This window comes from Hirundo rustica, chromosome 12, assembly GCF_015227805.2.
Source record: "Hirundo rustica isolate bHirRus1 chromosome 12, bHirRus1.pri.v3, whole genome shotgun sequence".
Taxonomy (NCBI): Eukaryota; Metazoa; Chordata; class Aves; order Passeriformes; family Hirundinidae; genus Hirundo; species Hirundo rustica.
Genome location: NC_053461.1, coordinates 6,402,616 through 6,417,721, shown reverse-complemented (window position 1 = coordinate 6,417,721; position 15,106 = coordinate 6,402,616). Strand labels below are relative to the sequence as shown.

The window sequence follows — 15,106 nt, the reverse complement described above, 5'->3', positions numbered from 1 at the left end:
TTTATTGTTAAGAAGTTGACCCCCCCCCCCAGTTACACCCTCTGACACCCTGACTGGCTGACCCATTGTTGCCACGCCTTGGTCCTCCCCCAGTTAAAAGCTCATGCACAGGCTTGATCGGGGTTCTCTCTGGGCAGCAGTGGTCAGAGGTGGGGCTCCTAGTTGATCTCCCCTCTAATAAATCCTGTTGTACCCTGCTCGAGAGAGTCAGCTCTTTGTCTGCTGCCAGCATCGTGATTCCATCTAGTCCTATTGCCGGCGTGGGGAGCCAAGGCCCCACAGGGAGGAGGCTGCTTGTCCAGCTCGCAACCCCGACCTCACACACGTTAGCCGCAGTGACTTGGAACTGAGCTAGCCTGCGGTCAGCGCCTTCCAGCCGTGTGCGAGGACACTGCGACAGGTGCTGCCAGCCTGGGGCATGGCCCCCTGAAAGACACAGCCTCAGCCAAGGAAAAAGTATAATAAGGTTTTACTGTGTGACTAGAGCAGCCAAGAGGCTGAGAACTCCATGGGAGCCCTGGGACGGCCAGGCCATCCAACAACAACCACTGGGTATGGGGCCCCACAGCAGCCATCCACTATGAGATTGAGCCCCAGACCCCAGAGTACGGGCTCATCAATGTGGGGCTGAGCCTCGCACAACCCAGCCAGTGCAGGACTGAGCCCCCAGCATCCTGTGGTGTGGGGCCAGTCCTGGGGAGCAGTAAGCAGGGTCTGGGTGTGAGCCATGGGAGAGCACTCCACAGCACCCAGCTGCCTCCCAGCACCCATCCCATAGGGAGGGTGCCCCATAGCATCTGGCTGCACACTGCATCCCTCCTCAGGGGAGCGTGCCTATGGTATATGGAGGTCTGGGAGACCCCATGGTGTAGGGAATCCTATCAGCACACAGACGTGTTGTCCTCCTCTTCCTTCTCTTCTTCCTCCTCCTCCTCCTCATTATGTTTATCCTCATCCTCGCTATCAGACAGCTGCCCCGGAGAAGCAGGGGGAAAGGGAGGACCCCAGTCCAGGTCGATGTAGGTGACAGCCAGGTTGACATAGAGCTCGCCATCCAGCGTGGCCAGGACACGCTCCAGCTCACCCACCAGCCCGGTGAAGGACGGCCTCTCCTCAGGCGCCGGCGCCCAGCAGCTCAGCATCACCTTGTACCTGCACCGACACCCCAGTCAGCGCTGGCAGCCCCCCAGGACAACCCCCTGCCACCCTGCCCGCCCCCAGCTGCACTCACAGGGTGTTGGGGCAGTGAGAGGGCTGTGGCAGGCGTCTCCCCTGCAGCAGGTAGCGGGCCATGTCGTAGGGGTCCACTCCGGCATACGGCGACGCCCCGCGTGTCAGCAGCTCCCACATGAGCACCCCGAAGGACCACTGCCGAGAAGAGAGCTGCCATGGGCACGCTGGGAGGGTGGAGATGGGGGACGAGACAGGAGGGGAGGGGAGGCATGCCTACCACATCAGACTTTGTGGTGAATTTTTGGGTCTGGAGGCTCTCCAGCGCCATCCACTTGACGGGCAGCTTGGCGTGGCGGTGCTGCCGAATGCTGTAGTACTCCTTGCCAAACACGTCCCGCGCCAGCCCAAAGTCAGCCACCTTTACTGTCAGCGTCTCGTCCAGCCTGTAGGACACCAGGTCGAAGAGGAGACTCCTGGGCACTCTCAGACCCAGCCCCACCACCCTGTGGTGGAGGTCTGGAGGGCGCAGCCATACTTACATGCAGTTCCTGGCTGCCAGGTCCCGATGCACAAACTTCTTCTGGGCCAGGTACTCCATGCCCAGGGCCACTTGCAGCCCGAAGCCGATGAGCTCCTTCACTGTGGGGCTCTGTGAGATGGGAGCAGTGAGCAAGGAGATCTTGGCACCCATCACAGTCCACGCCCCTTGGGGTACCCCCTACCCGCTCCTGGGTGCGGATGAACTGGCGCAGGTCCCCGTGGCGCATGTAGGGCAGGACGACAAGGGGCAGCCCGTGGCGGGGCAGGCACACCCCCAGCAGCGAGAGCACCTGAGGGTGGTGGAAACTCTTCATGAGGATGCCCTCGCGCAGGAACTCCTCCACCTCCTCCAGGTCCGTGATGCCTGCGGAGAGCTGAGCTGTGGACATTCCGCTGCTGTGCCACGGGAGCTCGTGTGGGATGGGGAGCTACTCACGGTGCAGGGACTTGACAGCGCAGTGGAGGTCCCCCAGCAGTGGGTCCGTGTAGGTGCCATGGTAGACACTGCCAAAGTGCCCTGCAGGGACAGGTGGCACAAAACTGGCACCACACACATTGGGCAGGCGACGCCACAGCCAAATCGGGGTGCAGAGTCACCTTTGCCGATGACCTGGTGGCGATGGGTGACAAGCCGCTCCTCGGGGATGAGGATGTCCTTCACTTCCTCCAGCAGCTCCGGCCGCAGATCCTCCAGGCAGCAGGATGTGGCCCTGAGCAGGGGCATGGGGGATCCGCCGCCCGCGGCACCAGCGCCAGCACCAGCACTGCCGTTGGCACCGGCGCTGGTGACCCGTGCGCGGGGCCCCACGGGGCCGGGAGTGCCCGCTGTGTTCAGCACTGCCAGGACAGGGTGAGGGCTGTCACAGGGTGAGGGCTGGCAGCACGCAGCACCCCGCCACCCACCAGTGACAGCCACTTACCCAGCACCTCCCTGTAGTCGACGCCGGGGCACTGGATGGTGACAGGGGGGTCGCTGCGGCCGGGCTGTGCCAGCAGCTCCAGGTTCTCCGTACCTGCGGGCAGCAGTGAGGTGGGTAGGGGATGGCGTGGGAGGGGCCTGGGGGGCACCGGAGTGCCCGGCGAGCATGGCACTCACCCCGCCTTTTCCTCCAGCGCCAGTGGAACAGCACGGCAGCCAGGATGCAGCAGGCCATGAAAGTGATGCTGGTGCCCAGAGCCAGGCTGGCGGCCAGGTCCAGCGAGGTGCGGGGGGACAGCACCCAGCCCACCGCCTCACAGGCTCCGTTCATACAGATCTGGAGGAGCGAGGGCTTAGCAGAGATGGGGTGGGGGGGGACTGGAGGAGGTGGCTGCCCACCCGGGGGGTTCCTACCTCCACGGGGGCCCCATCGGGGGGCAGGCGCAGCTCGCGGGGCAGGCGGCACGTCACCTCGTTCTTCAGGACGTTGGGGTGGCAGTTCCGGCCCCCCACTGTCATGGTGATGTTCAGGCAGGTGGCCACGGCATCCAGCCCCAGTTGCTGCCCAGACAGAGCACCGTGAGCTCGGGGCTCCTGGCAGCGGGACCCCCTATTCTGGCTCACCCCGCTGCCCCACGTACCTGCACCTCGATCTTATCATCGCCGGGCTTGAGGTGGAGCCGCCTGCCCGCCTGCTCGAAGTGGTAGATCTTGGGCCGGGAGTAGTAGCGGAGGCGGAACAGCCAGCGGCCCTCGGTGCCGTCCAGCAGCACGCTCAGGTTCCCCAGCACCACCTCCACGTTGCTCTCGAAGGGGAAGGCTGGACTGTGGCACAGCAGCCGCTCCGGTGCCAGCAGGGCCTCGCACTCCTGTGGGCAGGGAGATGCTGAGCACCGGCTCGGAATGTGCCCAGGGGATTGGGGTGGGGTGGGCAGGGCCGGGGGGGCGATGGCCCCACACCCCGGTGCTTACTGCGGCTTGGGTAATCACAGCACCGGCTTCAAAGCGGATCTTGGCGCGATACACAGAGTCCAGGTGGGTGCCGATAACGGTGAGCAGCAAGCCCCTGCAGCGGGCAGGGATCAGGTTCCCCGGGGTGCACGTGGTCCCCAGGGTACCTGCAATTCCCAGCACCTCATCCAGCCCAGCCAGGTCAGTGGGAGGACAGGGCTGTCCCCTCGCCCAGGGGAAGGAAGCCCAGGCACTCACTCATAGCTGCAGCTGGGGACGATGGCAGATACAGCGGGGTCGGGACGGTACTGGAAGGGCTCGGGGGCCGGGAACTCCTCCCCATCGATCCACAGGGCTACCCGGGCTGCGCCCAGGCCACCAGCGGCGGGAGCCGTGCATCGGATTGTCCCGTTGTCCTGCCTGCAGACACGACAGCGGGACTGCAGGGGCTCCCCGTGCCCCGTGCTGGGGACCCTTCTGTGCCAGGTGGGTGCAGGGCAGGGGTGTACCTGGGCTGCCCAGTCAGGGCACACTCGGAGCCATTGACCATCACCCGCCAGCTGCTCCCTGCTGAGAGGTGTCTGCCATGGAGTGAGAGGTGGGTACCACCACCCCGGGGACCAAACGGGGGGTGCAGGGCACTGACGTGGGGCTCCTAAACAGAGACGGGGTCAGTGGGATGGGTGAGTGAGCCAAACCCCCCCAACCCTGCCAGGCGCACTGCCAGTGTGGAACCATACCACAAAGACGAAGCCACCGAGGGTGGCGGAGCCATAGACCCGGAAGCCAGAGGGTCTGGCGGGTTCCTCCACGGTGAGCACCACCTCGGCTGGGCCCCCCACTGCTGCCGGCCCCCCCCGGCTCCAGCTCACACACCAGCACATCCACAAACTCCTTGCGGCGGGAGGTGGGCAGGGGTCTGTGGGACAGTGATGGGGGATCAGCCCAGGCCGGGGAGCAGCCCCAGCCCCCTCCCTGCTGCTGCTCTCTCCCAGCACCGCAGCACACCTGTAGCTCTCGCTCTCCTTCGGCAGCACGGTGCAGCCTCGCCGTCCCACTGCCACCCGGTAGGCACCGGGAGGGCTGTGCCTGGGGTCAGGGTCCAAGTAGGAGCGGAAGGTCATTCCACAGAGTGTCACCCGTGTCCGACCCCGCAGCGGGGCGCTCCGGGGATGGAACTGTGGGAGAAGCACCTGTGTCACCCCGAGCCCCCAAAGCCCAGTGACTGTTGAGGGTCCAGAAATGCCCTTCTCTGAGGAACACAACACCCATCCCAGGGAGGGGGTGGTCCTACCACATGCCACCCCATCTGCCATGACCCTCCCTATCCGAGTGCTTGGGAGGTGTGAGGAGCAGGGGGACGGCAGCGCAGACCTACGTTGGTGAGGACAGGTGGGCAGCTGTCCTGGACCCAGGGGCCGGAGCACTCGTGGCGGCGCCTGCACTCATTCCCGCACCAGCCACAACCCATGAAGCGCCTGGCCTTCAGGCAGAGCTGGCACGCGGAGAAGTGGCGACAGCCAGGGCCAGTGACGTTCAGGAGCCACACCTGGGGATGGAGAGTGGAGTTGAGGGGGACACGCGGAGCTCCGTGCCCACCCTATGCCCCTCAGACCCCCCACTCACCTTGGTGCCAGCAGTGAAGAACAGTGAGTGGCTCTGCAGCCCCCCCATGGCTCCTCGCACTGGCCCCGGCTCTCCCAGGGAGAAGTTGGACAATGTCAGCAGGTAGGAGCTGGAGCGCTGGAGCACCATCTGCAGCAGGGACGAGCAGTGGGTGAGCATACCCCACAGCCTGCCAGGACCTGCCGCCCAATCCAGCCTCCCATCCCACCTGGAAGATGCGTCCTTCTGCTGTGCCCAGGTGGGCCACAGTGATGTCTTCCATGCTGGTCACGAAGAGGGAGGTGAGGAGGACACCTGTCAGCTGCCCATTGAACAGGTCCACTTTGTGGGAGGCAGAAGGAATGAGGGTGGGCTTATTCCAGCAGCTGGTGTTGACCACCGGTGCTGAGAGGTTCACCTGTGGCCGAACACGGGGTGGGTGATTTGAAGCTGGCCCTGGCACCCCAACTCCCACACCCTTACAGGTAGGCACCAGCTTGAGCTGTGAGATATTTTGGGGCAGCACCAGATTGCTTAAGTTCCCCTCCAGGCTGGGAAAATTTTTGGGAAAAAACCTCATCAGCCAGCCCTCCCTCAGTCCCCCATGTGGCGTCAGATCCTGCTCTCCCCTCCCACCCCATCTGGATATAGTTATTGGTGCTGGCACCACAGGATGCGGGCTCCAACCCCAGTCCTCCCTGACCCCTGCAGCTCAGCGAGGGGCTGGGGTTGTAGAGGGACACCAGGAGCCATGGGGTCCCCACGGGACACCCCTAATGCAGAGGGGCTGCGGTCCCCTCTGCGTTTCCCCCACCACAGCGTGAGTCAGCAGCAGTGAGCTGTCCGCTCTGTGCAGGAAGAGGAGGGGATCTGGCTGCACCTTGCCTTGAGCCTGGCTGAGGACACTAAAACTCATGTCATGTGCTGGGACGAGGGGGCCCTGCCGGGGTGCCCACCCATCTGCATCCCGGCCGTGCTGGGGCTTGTACCTGGGACACGGTGTTCCTGCCCCGCGGCTGCGGGAGACGAGGAACCGCGGTGACTAATTGCACTTCCGCCTGAGGTTTATTTGCCCAGAGAAGGCGGTGGCCGGGCCTGGGGGACAAGGCAGCAGCAGCCCGCACCTCACACATCCAGCACGCGAAGCACCGAGGCCCTGTGGCTTTCCCGTCCCTCCACACATAAACAAGCTGGAGAGGGTGGCTGGGGTCCAGGGACAGTCACCGAGGGGGCGGCAGACAAGGCTCCCAGGGAGGCCATACCAGGAGAGCCCAGCGCACGACGTGTGGCAGTGTGCCGTGTGCTGGCACACGTACCCCTGAGATGGGGGGCTCAGCAGGATCCCTGCCCACATCCAGCCTCCTCAGCACAGCCGGGGCTGCCGGAACACCCCAGACCCTGCAGTAGGTGGTGTGTGGTTGCTGGGCTGATTCACGCCCGGGTGATGCCTGCTCTCCCCCTGCCCCACCCCATCATCCATCCTGCTCTACCAGTGTTTCCCAGCTCCTGAACCCACTTTCCCACATCCCAGCCACCCCCTAGGGTCCCAGGCTGGGTGTTGGCGCAGGGTGGAGCACTCACATTGTGCGGGCAGTACTCCAGCGGCTGGAAGAAACTGAGTCCCCGCAGCAGAGGCTGCTGCCCGGTGCCGCAGCACTTCTCCATGCCCTCCTCCATGGCCTGATTGAGGAGGCGGAGGGGGAAGGCGCAGACGGCCGAGTTGTCCCGTGGCACTCGGCTCTCTGGCCGGCTCTCAGCAAAGGCACCGAAGAGCACCGTGTCGGTGTCGTTGATGCCGAGGTCGCGGGCCAGGCGTGCGCCAGGGCGGGCAGCGTGGGCCGCCTGCAGAACGTTGTAGGCGATGTCCCTCTCGGCGTCCTCCTCGCTGCGGCGCCGGCGCCGGCGCTTGGACTCAAAGCGGCAGTCGAGGACGAGCTCGCGGTAGCGGCGGAGGTCGCGCTCGTGGGTGCTGAGCCGCGCCAGGCGCGTGTGGTACGCTGTTGATCCCGGCCGTTCTGGCTGCACCGTCAGGAAGTAGACGTGGTCCCCGTCAGCAAAGGAGTGCACGTAGTGGATGGTGTAGTTGTTGCGGTACTGCTTCAGCACCGTCAGCCAATGGAAGTCGTTCGAAAAGCCATCCAAGGTGCCCTTCAGGCGCCGGACGGACACTGACTGTGGGCTGTACCGTGCTGCCACGCTGCTGTTGATGGTGGAGCCGAGGTAGAAGAAGGACGCATAGGAGGTGGCCACCACGGTGGCACTGGTCCCCAGTGGGCTGACCGCACAGTCAGGGCAGAACTCAGGGCTGTTGCCCGCGGCTGAGTACAGGCAGTGTGTGGCTGTGATGGCCACCTTACCGTCCTGCACCTCCAGCTGGTGCTGATAGCACAGCCCGTGCTGCGCCGTGCCACAGCTGTACAGCCACGGCTCCAGCGGGTCCAGCAGCAACAGGACATTGTCTGTGTCCTCAGGGCCGTCTGTGGTGGCTGGGCACAGGCGACAGATCTGGCACTTGGCACTGTCCACTGGGCCAGTGACAAGGACGGAGAGCAGGCGCAGCTCGGGGCTGAGCAGCAGGATGCGGTTGCGGACGGCCACAAAGACAGCGACCGGGCCGTCGGAGTCTGTGAAGACAGCGACATTCTGGATGGGGCTGCCAGCATCGAGGCTAGGCAGCGTGTAGGGGATGGAGAAGTTTCTGGTGGAGCTGTAAGGGATGCGGGGACACTGCCAGGCACCGGCACCCCGCAGGGCCAGGGCGAGCAGCAGCCAGGGGCACACACAGCACAACAGGCCCATGCTGTGCAGTGCCACTGGTGAAGGGTTATCGATGGTGGTCAGCACCCAGCAGGTTCAGAACATATGGAGAATGGGCCACCATTGCATCTGCCAAAATAAAAAAGGAAAGGTTTTACCCTCTTATTTTAGGTGAGGACCCGGGCACAGTCACAGCTGAGTGTCAGCTGGGGGTGCCGGGGTTCCCAAGGGCCAGATGATGATGGGTAGTGCTGAGGGAGGATCAGTCACACCAAACCTCTTCCGAAATACCATGAGTAGGAGGTGATGCCAGGCTGCCTGTGGCAGAGGGACAAATCCTGCCTTCTGCCACCTACAGATGCTGCCTGTCACCCTGGGGCATCTCTGCCCTGCAATGACCCATTCCGGGGACTGCCAGCCCCCGGGCCGGCAACGGGGAATGGGGATCCCGGCAGAACTAGGACAAGGCCCCCGCCAGCCTCCCGGGACTGAGACTCCGAACTACCCCCGCCGCAGCTCACCAGGTCCGGGGTCTCCACTGGGTCCGGCTGCCCCCACCCCATCCGTCCGGTCCGGTCCGGTCAGTCCGATCCGAGCCGTGCCGGGCGGCAGGGCGCTCACCTGGGCGCTGCCGAGCTGTGCCGTGCCGTGCCGTGCCAAGGCGGAGCGGAGCAAGGCCGGGACGGAGCGGGCGAGGCGGGACGGGACTGGGCGGAACGGGGTGGGCGGGTCCTGCCCCCGCACCGCCCGGGGCTCCCCGACAGCCGGCACCGGCACACGCAGCCCGGGGCGACGGCGGTGTTCGGGGAGACACGGACATCGGGGTACCCGGAGGGTCGCCGGGCACTCCCGGGGGGACAGGCACGGCTGGGCACGGTGCCCGAGAGAGGCACGGGTGCGAGTCGGGGCCGCTGATCGGAACACGGGCGCAGGGCTGGCGCAGTGCCCCGGTTGCCCGCTGCAGGTCCCGGTGGCCGTCGGGGGAATCCCCGTGGCTGGGAGGTGGCTGCCAGCAGCATCCCTGGGTACCAGTGGGGTCTTGCCTGTCCGTAGCCCTTGGCCCCTCGGCCGCAGCCCCCAGCCCCGCTGCCACAGGGACGACTGACACGCCGACACATGGAATTGAAATTGCCGCTTCCCTGAAGTTCCCGCGGTGGCACCGCATTCGCTGCTCGCCTCCAGACCAACAGGGCAGCCTTGGGGGGTGCGGCAGGCTCAGCACCGGATCCCAGCTGGGAGAAAAGAGCAGGGCTGGAGAGCCACAGCTTTGCTAGGATGGCTGTGAGGGGTATTTCTGTTGTGCCCATTCTGTGTCTCCTGTCCCTTTCCTCCCTGGCTGCCCGCAGTGGCAGGAGATGCCAGCACCTCTTGGAGTGACTGCTGTTCATAGGGATGTGGGAAGATCCTTTACATCCCGGTCCATACATCGGGATTGGATTTGGCCTTCAGATACCCTGCTGCCCTCGGGCGCTGGGGCCACAAATCCCAGCTTTCCACATAGACCTTTCCTCCAGGTGAGCAGGGCGATGAGGACTTCGGCCCCGGGAGAGGCTGAGCCTGCCGTAAATGGCCTGTGCCTGCCGCCTGGCCAGCGCCGGCGCTCCCAGGATCCCGCCCCGTGTTGTGTAAGGCCCGGCAGTTCCGCTGGCTCCGGGCCTTACCCAACAGCTCCTTCCTCCGGCTGCGCCTCTGCTCGGTTTCGACATGAGCTGGCCCTGGCCAGCTCAGCTCGGGGATTTCGCCGCTCCCCGTCTCCAGCCAGCGCCGCCTCCTGCCAGCACAACCCCGGCAGCCTCGCACCACTCCCAGGAAGCTTTCCTGGCTCCCAGCAGATCCCCAGGGCGGGACTGCACAACTTGGAACAAACTTCCCCCCCAGCTTGCTCTTCCCCCCACTCCAGTGAACATACAGGAATGCAACAAGTCTCAGGGTCCAGATAATGTTTATGAGCAAAGACAAGCGATTACACTCTGGCAGGAGCATAAATACAGGAGCAGATCCCTGTGCTAGCCCTGCTGGATCCTTCCCGGCTCCCTCTGTACAGGGGCGTCACCCTGACGGCTCTGCCCCTCCTCCAACACTTATTCCAGCACTACTCAGACAGCCCCAAAACATGGAGCTGGGCCGTTCACAGGAGCTCAGCCCCACACTAGTGCCTGGCGTGGTCAGGGAGGTACAGGAAGCTCAGCATAGCTGGCTCCAGGGGCTGGGTTGGGGGGACAGGTGCTTCTGTGCCTAGAAGAAAACTCCCCATGGGCTGGAGAGCACCATGGCCCTCTACCAGGGGGGTCTCCAAGGAGCTGCCCCCTTAGGGTCCACTCCCCACAGCCAGAACCACGAGCACACAAGCATGCTGACCAACACCTTGGCTCTCTGGAGCTGCTCTGTGTCCCTGTGGTGAGGGGGGCAGGACCCTGCTGTCCCAGCTGGGGCAGGCTGACCCACCCTGCCTGCCAGCATCCCCAGGGACAGACATCCTTTTCACAGCCACAGTGGGAAGGGTCCAGGCTTATACAGATGCCTCTGGGACTGCAGAGGCTCCCTGGCACTTGGGGGTCCAGACCCCCAAGGCAGGGAGAGGAGCAGTGTGTGCCCCAGGCCAGCCCCGTCCCTCGCCTGGACTGCGTCACCCGCCATCTGCGGGCACAGCAACACAGGGGTCCCCTGAGTGCTGCCACCTCTCCCCTGGGGACTCCCACCCTTGGCACAGCCACAGGATGTCAGAGAAGGGAGATGCCAGGCGCAGGGAGCAGAACCCAGGGGCTCTGCTCCCCTCCAGTAACCTGGGGTACCAGCAGCCCCACTCCAGGACCCCCACAACAAGGGATGGAGCTGGGACTCCAGAGGAAGAGCAGCCCCCCAGCTGGGGCACTGCCTGCAGCTGAGATAAAGTCCTGTTCATCCCCTTCCCTTTCCCTGTGCACCCCATTTCTAACACCCAGGTTGGACAGTCCCGTGGGTGGGGTTTCCCTGTGCTATGGGGTCCCACCATGCCCTCTCCCCTGGACACACAGCCTGGGAATCTCTGGGAATGGGCTCCCCAGCACAGCGGGGGCTCTTCCAGCTGGCTCCATGCCCTGGGTGAATGCCCATCAGTACGTCAGGGGCGTGAGGATGAAGAGCCGGTCTTCCTCCTTGCGGATCCACTTCATGAGCTTGTTGACAGCGTTGAGGGCACCGGCCTTGGTCCCCAGGGGACTGTAGCATACGTAGAGCTCAAAGGCATTGGTTACCTGGGAGAAGAAACAGGACACATGCTGGGAACAGGACTGTGCCCCAGTTGGGGCAGGCAGTCCACCTTCCCCGCCATGGGCTACCAGCAATGGGCAGAGGGGCTGCAGGGCAGGAACAGAAAGTGGCAGTGGGGCACCCTAAATGGGGGGCATCTGGTTTGCTCAGAAGTGGGAGAAGAAAACCCTGGGGTTTGTCCCTGGAGTGGATTTTCTCCACAGCACTGAGTTCATGACAGGACATGGCACAGCCCTTGGTGCCGGAATTCACCAGCTCCCACTGCCTGTCCCTCCCTCACACAGGGGAAGGCTCACCCCAAAAAGGACCAAGGCTGGGGTCCTCCCTGGAGACCACGGTGCTAGTGCTGTGTGGTGCTACCACCCCCCTTCCCCAACACATGGGACCAGAAAAGACAGGCTCACCAAACCCCACCAACGGCCTTACCCACGCCAGGAGGTTCTCGCGGGGGCCTGTGAAATAGATGTTCTTCAGGGGCCGTGGAGAGTTGTGGGCCCGACTGTGCAAGTACTGGTAAAGCCCCAAGAGCCTCTCCTTCTCCTCCTCCTGCACGTAGGGAGCCTCGATCTCGGGGCTGCAGGAACACAGCACCCCGTTAACCCCCTGGAGAAGGGGCACGCCATGTGCCACAGCCTTGGCCCAGTGGCTCCCCGGGGGCTCACCTGGTGAAGAGCCCAGAGCTCTTGGACTTGTAGATGAAGTGCCGGAGGTCAGGGATGCCCACCTGGGCGACGCTGTAGAAGGGGGTGCGCAGGGCCTCCTGCAGAGCGTGCTGCACCCCCCGCCGCCGCAGGCGCTCCTGGAAGCGCCGCTTGCAGTCGGACACGGTGAAGAAGTCCTCACGGTCAGTGGAGACCAGCAGCAGGCACAGGTCCATCTCCTGCTCTAGGTAGGAGATGTGGGCATGGAAGAAACCGCTGGAGTTGAACTTAGGGAGGCAAATGGGAGTCCAGGCTTCACCCTCCCGGAAAGAGGAAGAAGAGCTGATGAGGTTGAAGAGCAGATGGAGGTCAATGGGGTGAAGGAACTGATCCTTCTTCCTCACGAGAGACACCAGCTGGTTCCCAGACAGCAGAATGGAGAAGACCAGGCTCTTGGCCTTGGCCTGCTGCAGGCTGCTGCTGACGGCGTCCCGGACGCTGGCGGCCAGGGGCAGGCAGCGCACGGCGCCCATCAGGAAGCTGGGGTCATGGGCCATGAGGTCCAGCAGGTTGTCGGTGATGCGCTCGGAGCCCGCCAGGAGTCGGCGCAGGTCATAGTTCTGCTTCTGCTGGAAGATGTGGTTGAGCTGGGTCCAGGTGAGCAGGCTCAGAATCTGGTAGTAGATATAGAGCAGCTCGTGGGCAATCTCCTGCTCCGACTGCCGGGTACGTGCCACTGCCACCAGCACTAGCGGGCTCCTCCGCACGAAGACCACCTTGTAGCCATCTGCTTGGGAGGGAGTCCCCGGGGGGCCGGGGACAGACACGTGAGCCCGGATCCCCGGGGCTACAGCCAGGCTGCAGCCTCTCCTCACAGCAACCCATCTGCCCCTGGGGACAGCTGACACGGCCCACGGTGGCGGGCGAATGGATGGGCAGGCCGTGACCCCCGCCCCGTCCCATTCCCCCCCGGGGCAGTACCTGCGTGGATGGACCGGATGGCGTTTTTGTCAGCCTCCAGGAAGGACACCAGGGCCATCATGACGCCCATGGTGCTGGACAGGGCCTCCTCAGAGCCATAGCGGGAGTACACAGGCTTGCCCGCCTCGCTCAGCACGAAGACGTGCTTCCGGTGCAAGCGCCAGGCGTCCATGGTCACGTCCTCTTCCTCCTTCCCCGACAGCACCGAGTCACGGCGGGCGGTCTGTGGGGACGGCTCCAGCTTCCCCTCCTTGCCCGGCCTCATCTCCTCCTCCAGGTCAAGGGCCATGCCCGTGAGCTGTGTGCTGAGCTCGCTGAAGTCCTTGCTGATCTGCTCCATGCTGCTCTGCTCGGCCGGCTCCCCCCGCCTCTCCTGTGGGCTCTGCACCGTGGCCGCCCCGTCCTCGGGACTGGTCAGGTCCTCATAGGAGCGGGTGTGCACGAACATGGCTCCCTCCTGGCCCGCCCCTGGGAACAACGGGCCATGCAGCATCCGTCCACGTGCCCCCCATGCTGGGGGAAGGATGCAAAGGGGGCCTGCCTCCTCTCCGCATCCCACAGCATCCTGGGGGTGCGGGTCCTGCTCGTGGGGAGTCAGGAGTGGACCCACCTCCTCCTGCCCATAGGGCTGTGGAGGTCCCAGCCCACACGAGGAGCTGCTCTTTCCCCTCTTGCTTCCCCCCTTTGTGAGCTGTGCTCCATACCTGGCTCCGTGCCCTGTGCCAGCCCTGGTGTGGGGCTCTCGGACCTCTCCGTGTGCTGGCCATCTCCCGGTGCCAGGGACCCATTGGGCACTTCCCAACTTTTCTTCTTGTGGACATCTGCAGCCATTCCTTGGGGCAGGACCTGTGTGTGACCGACAGTGTCAGCCCTGTGTCTCCCCACTTTCAAAGCAAGCCCTGAAACACTTTGTTATCCAGCGGGGCCAGGCCAGCACCCACGGCCCAATTCCGCTGGCTCAGCAGGCAGCACTGAGCCCTGGTGAGATGTCAGAAAAGCTGCTCTAATCCATCAGGATTTCCTCTCTCACGCAGCCCAAGCTCTTTCCAGTCCCCTGGCCACGGCACCTTTCATCCAGGCTTGGCCTCGATTTCCCCCATGCAAACTGCTCAGCCTCCCTGTGCAAAGAGGGGGAAGGGACACAGCCCTGGATGGCGCTTGTCCCATACACCTGAGATCCCAGAGGCCTCATGTTTGCAAAGGGAGGGGTTTATGACCCTCCTGGGACCGGGTTAGGTGGCTGCGATGAGACTAGGCTGTTGACACTTCTCCTGAGCTGGCACATATGGAGTCACTCCAGGAGCTGGGTGCCCTCTCCAGCAGAGGCCATGCCTCCAGCCTGCTCCTTCCTCCCTCCCCTAGGGGAAAACCAGCCCAAAGCTGAGCACAGGCAAAAGCAACAGGAGGCAGGGAGGCTGGCTAGGAGCCTGTGCCTCTGAACCCAGCTGCTAGGGAAGCTCACGCAGCCCAGGCTCTGCCCCAGCACACCTTCTGCTCCCAAGCCAAGTCCCAACTAACGCTGCACCTGGGGGAGCCAGACTAGCCCCTACAAAATCCTGTGACAGCTCTGGAGGGCACCACGGAGTGGATCAGGGTCCTGTCCTTACCTGGGGGAGTTCATACAGCCCCCACCCCAAAAACCTGTGACAGCTCTGGAGGGTTCTGGGGAACTGGTCGAAGCTCCATCCTCCCCCGGGGAGCTAAATCCTCACCCCACAAAACCCTGTGACAGCTCTGGAGAGTACTGGGGAACAGAGGAGGGCTCTGTCCTCATCTGGGGGAGGCTGTGACAATCCAGGAGAGTGCCTGGGAGCTTACTGGGATCCCGTCCGCACCTGGGGGAGGCAGACAGCCCACTAAAATTCTGCGACGGCCCTGGAGGGTGCCGGGGAGTGGATCAGGGCTCCGTCCTCACCCTTCCTCCTCGCCCTGCTGACCTTCCCGTAGGCGAGACTCAGCCCAGGACCTCCTCCCGGCTCGGCCCGGACCCACCCCGACCCTTCCCCCTTCAGCGCTGAGGGGTCACCGCTCCTGCAGCCCCGACACGACTCAGGCCCAGGAGCCCCCTTAAGGACAACGCGCAGGGACCCACCTCCGCGGCTCCTCCCGGGGCCGCCCTGCAGCCCCCTGGGCACGGCCTAGGCGGGTCGGAGAAGGGCTCGGAGCGGGCGGCGGGCGGTCACCTCCCGCCCTACCCCCGGTCCCGGCCCCGACCGCGGAGACACCCCCGCCATCGCGGCGACCCGCCGCGGAGCATCATGGGAGTTGTAGGCGGTGCGTTCCTAGGGGG

General features: G+C 64.4%; 2 protein-coding genes across 2 annotated transcripts; both read right to left on the bottom strand.

Moving 5' to 3' along the window:
* Positions 1-597: 597 nt before the first annotated feature.
* MST1R (macrophage stimulating 1 receptor) lies at positions 598-8,604 on the bottom strand. The gene is given in 22 exon segments (XM_040076342.1): positions 598-1,152; positions 1,232-1,368; positions 1,451-1,616; positions 1,713-1,822; positions 1,896-2,077; positions 2,150-2,230; positions 2,311-2,550; positions 2,634-2,726; positions 2,810-2,969; positions 3,047-3,193; positions 3,274-3,501; positions 3,605-3,698; positions 3,842-4,003; positions 4,093-4,238; positions 4,324-4,440; positions 4,442-4,502; positions 4,592-4,761; positions 4,962-5,132; positions 5,210-5,338; positions 5,418-5,606; positions 6,770-8,074; positions 8,467-8,604. Coding segments are annotated over 21 exon segments (4,272 nt in total). The 5' UTR covers positions 7,988-8,074; positions 8,467-8,604; the 3' UTR covers positions 598-881.
* A 1,266-nt stretch (positions 8,605-9,870) lies between these two features.
* MON1A (MON1 homolog A, secretory trafficking associated) lies at positions 9,871-15,059 on the bottom strand. The gene is made up of 6 exons (XM_040075922.1): positions 14,909-15,059; positions 13,521-13,662; positions 12,817-13,284; positions 11,857-12,622; positions 11,621-11,768; positions 9,871-11,178 (listed from the first exon to the last, which is right to left on the bottom strand). Exons 2-6 carry the CDS (start codon positions 13,645-13,647, stop codon positions 11,038-11,040), a joined length of 1,650 nt encoding a protein of 549 aa, XP_039931856.1. The 5' UTR covers positions 13,648-13,662; positions 14,909-15,059; the 3' UTR covers positions 9,871-11,037.
* Between the last annotated feature and the right edge of the window lie 47 nt (positions 15,060-15,106).

Excerpts from the sequence above, each read along its gene's own strand:
- MON1A (XM_040075922.1), bottom strand. The coding sequence starts at position 13,647 with ATGGCTGCAGATGTCCACAAGAAGAAAAGTTGGGAAGTGCCCAATGGG. Across the intron at positions 12,623-12,816 it reads CATCCGGTCCATCCACGCAG|ATGGCTACAAGGTGGTCTTC; the intron begins GTACTGCCCCGG and ends CCTCCCAAGCAG. Across the intron at positions 11,179-11,620 it reads GCGAGAACCTCCTGGCGTGG|GTAACCAATGCCTTTGAGCT; the intron begins GTAAGGCCGTTG and ends TTCTTCTCCCAG.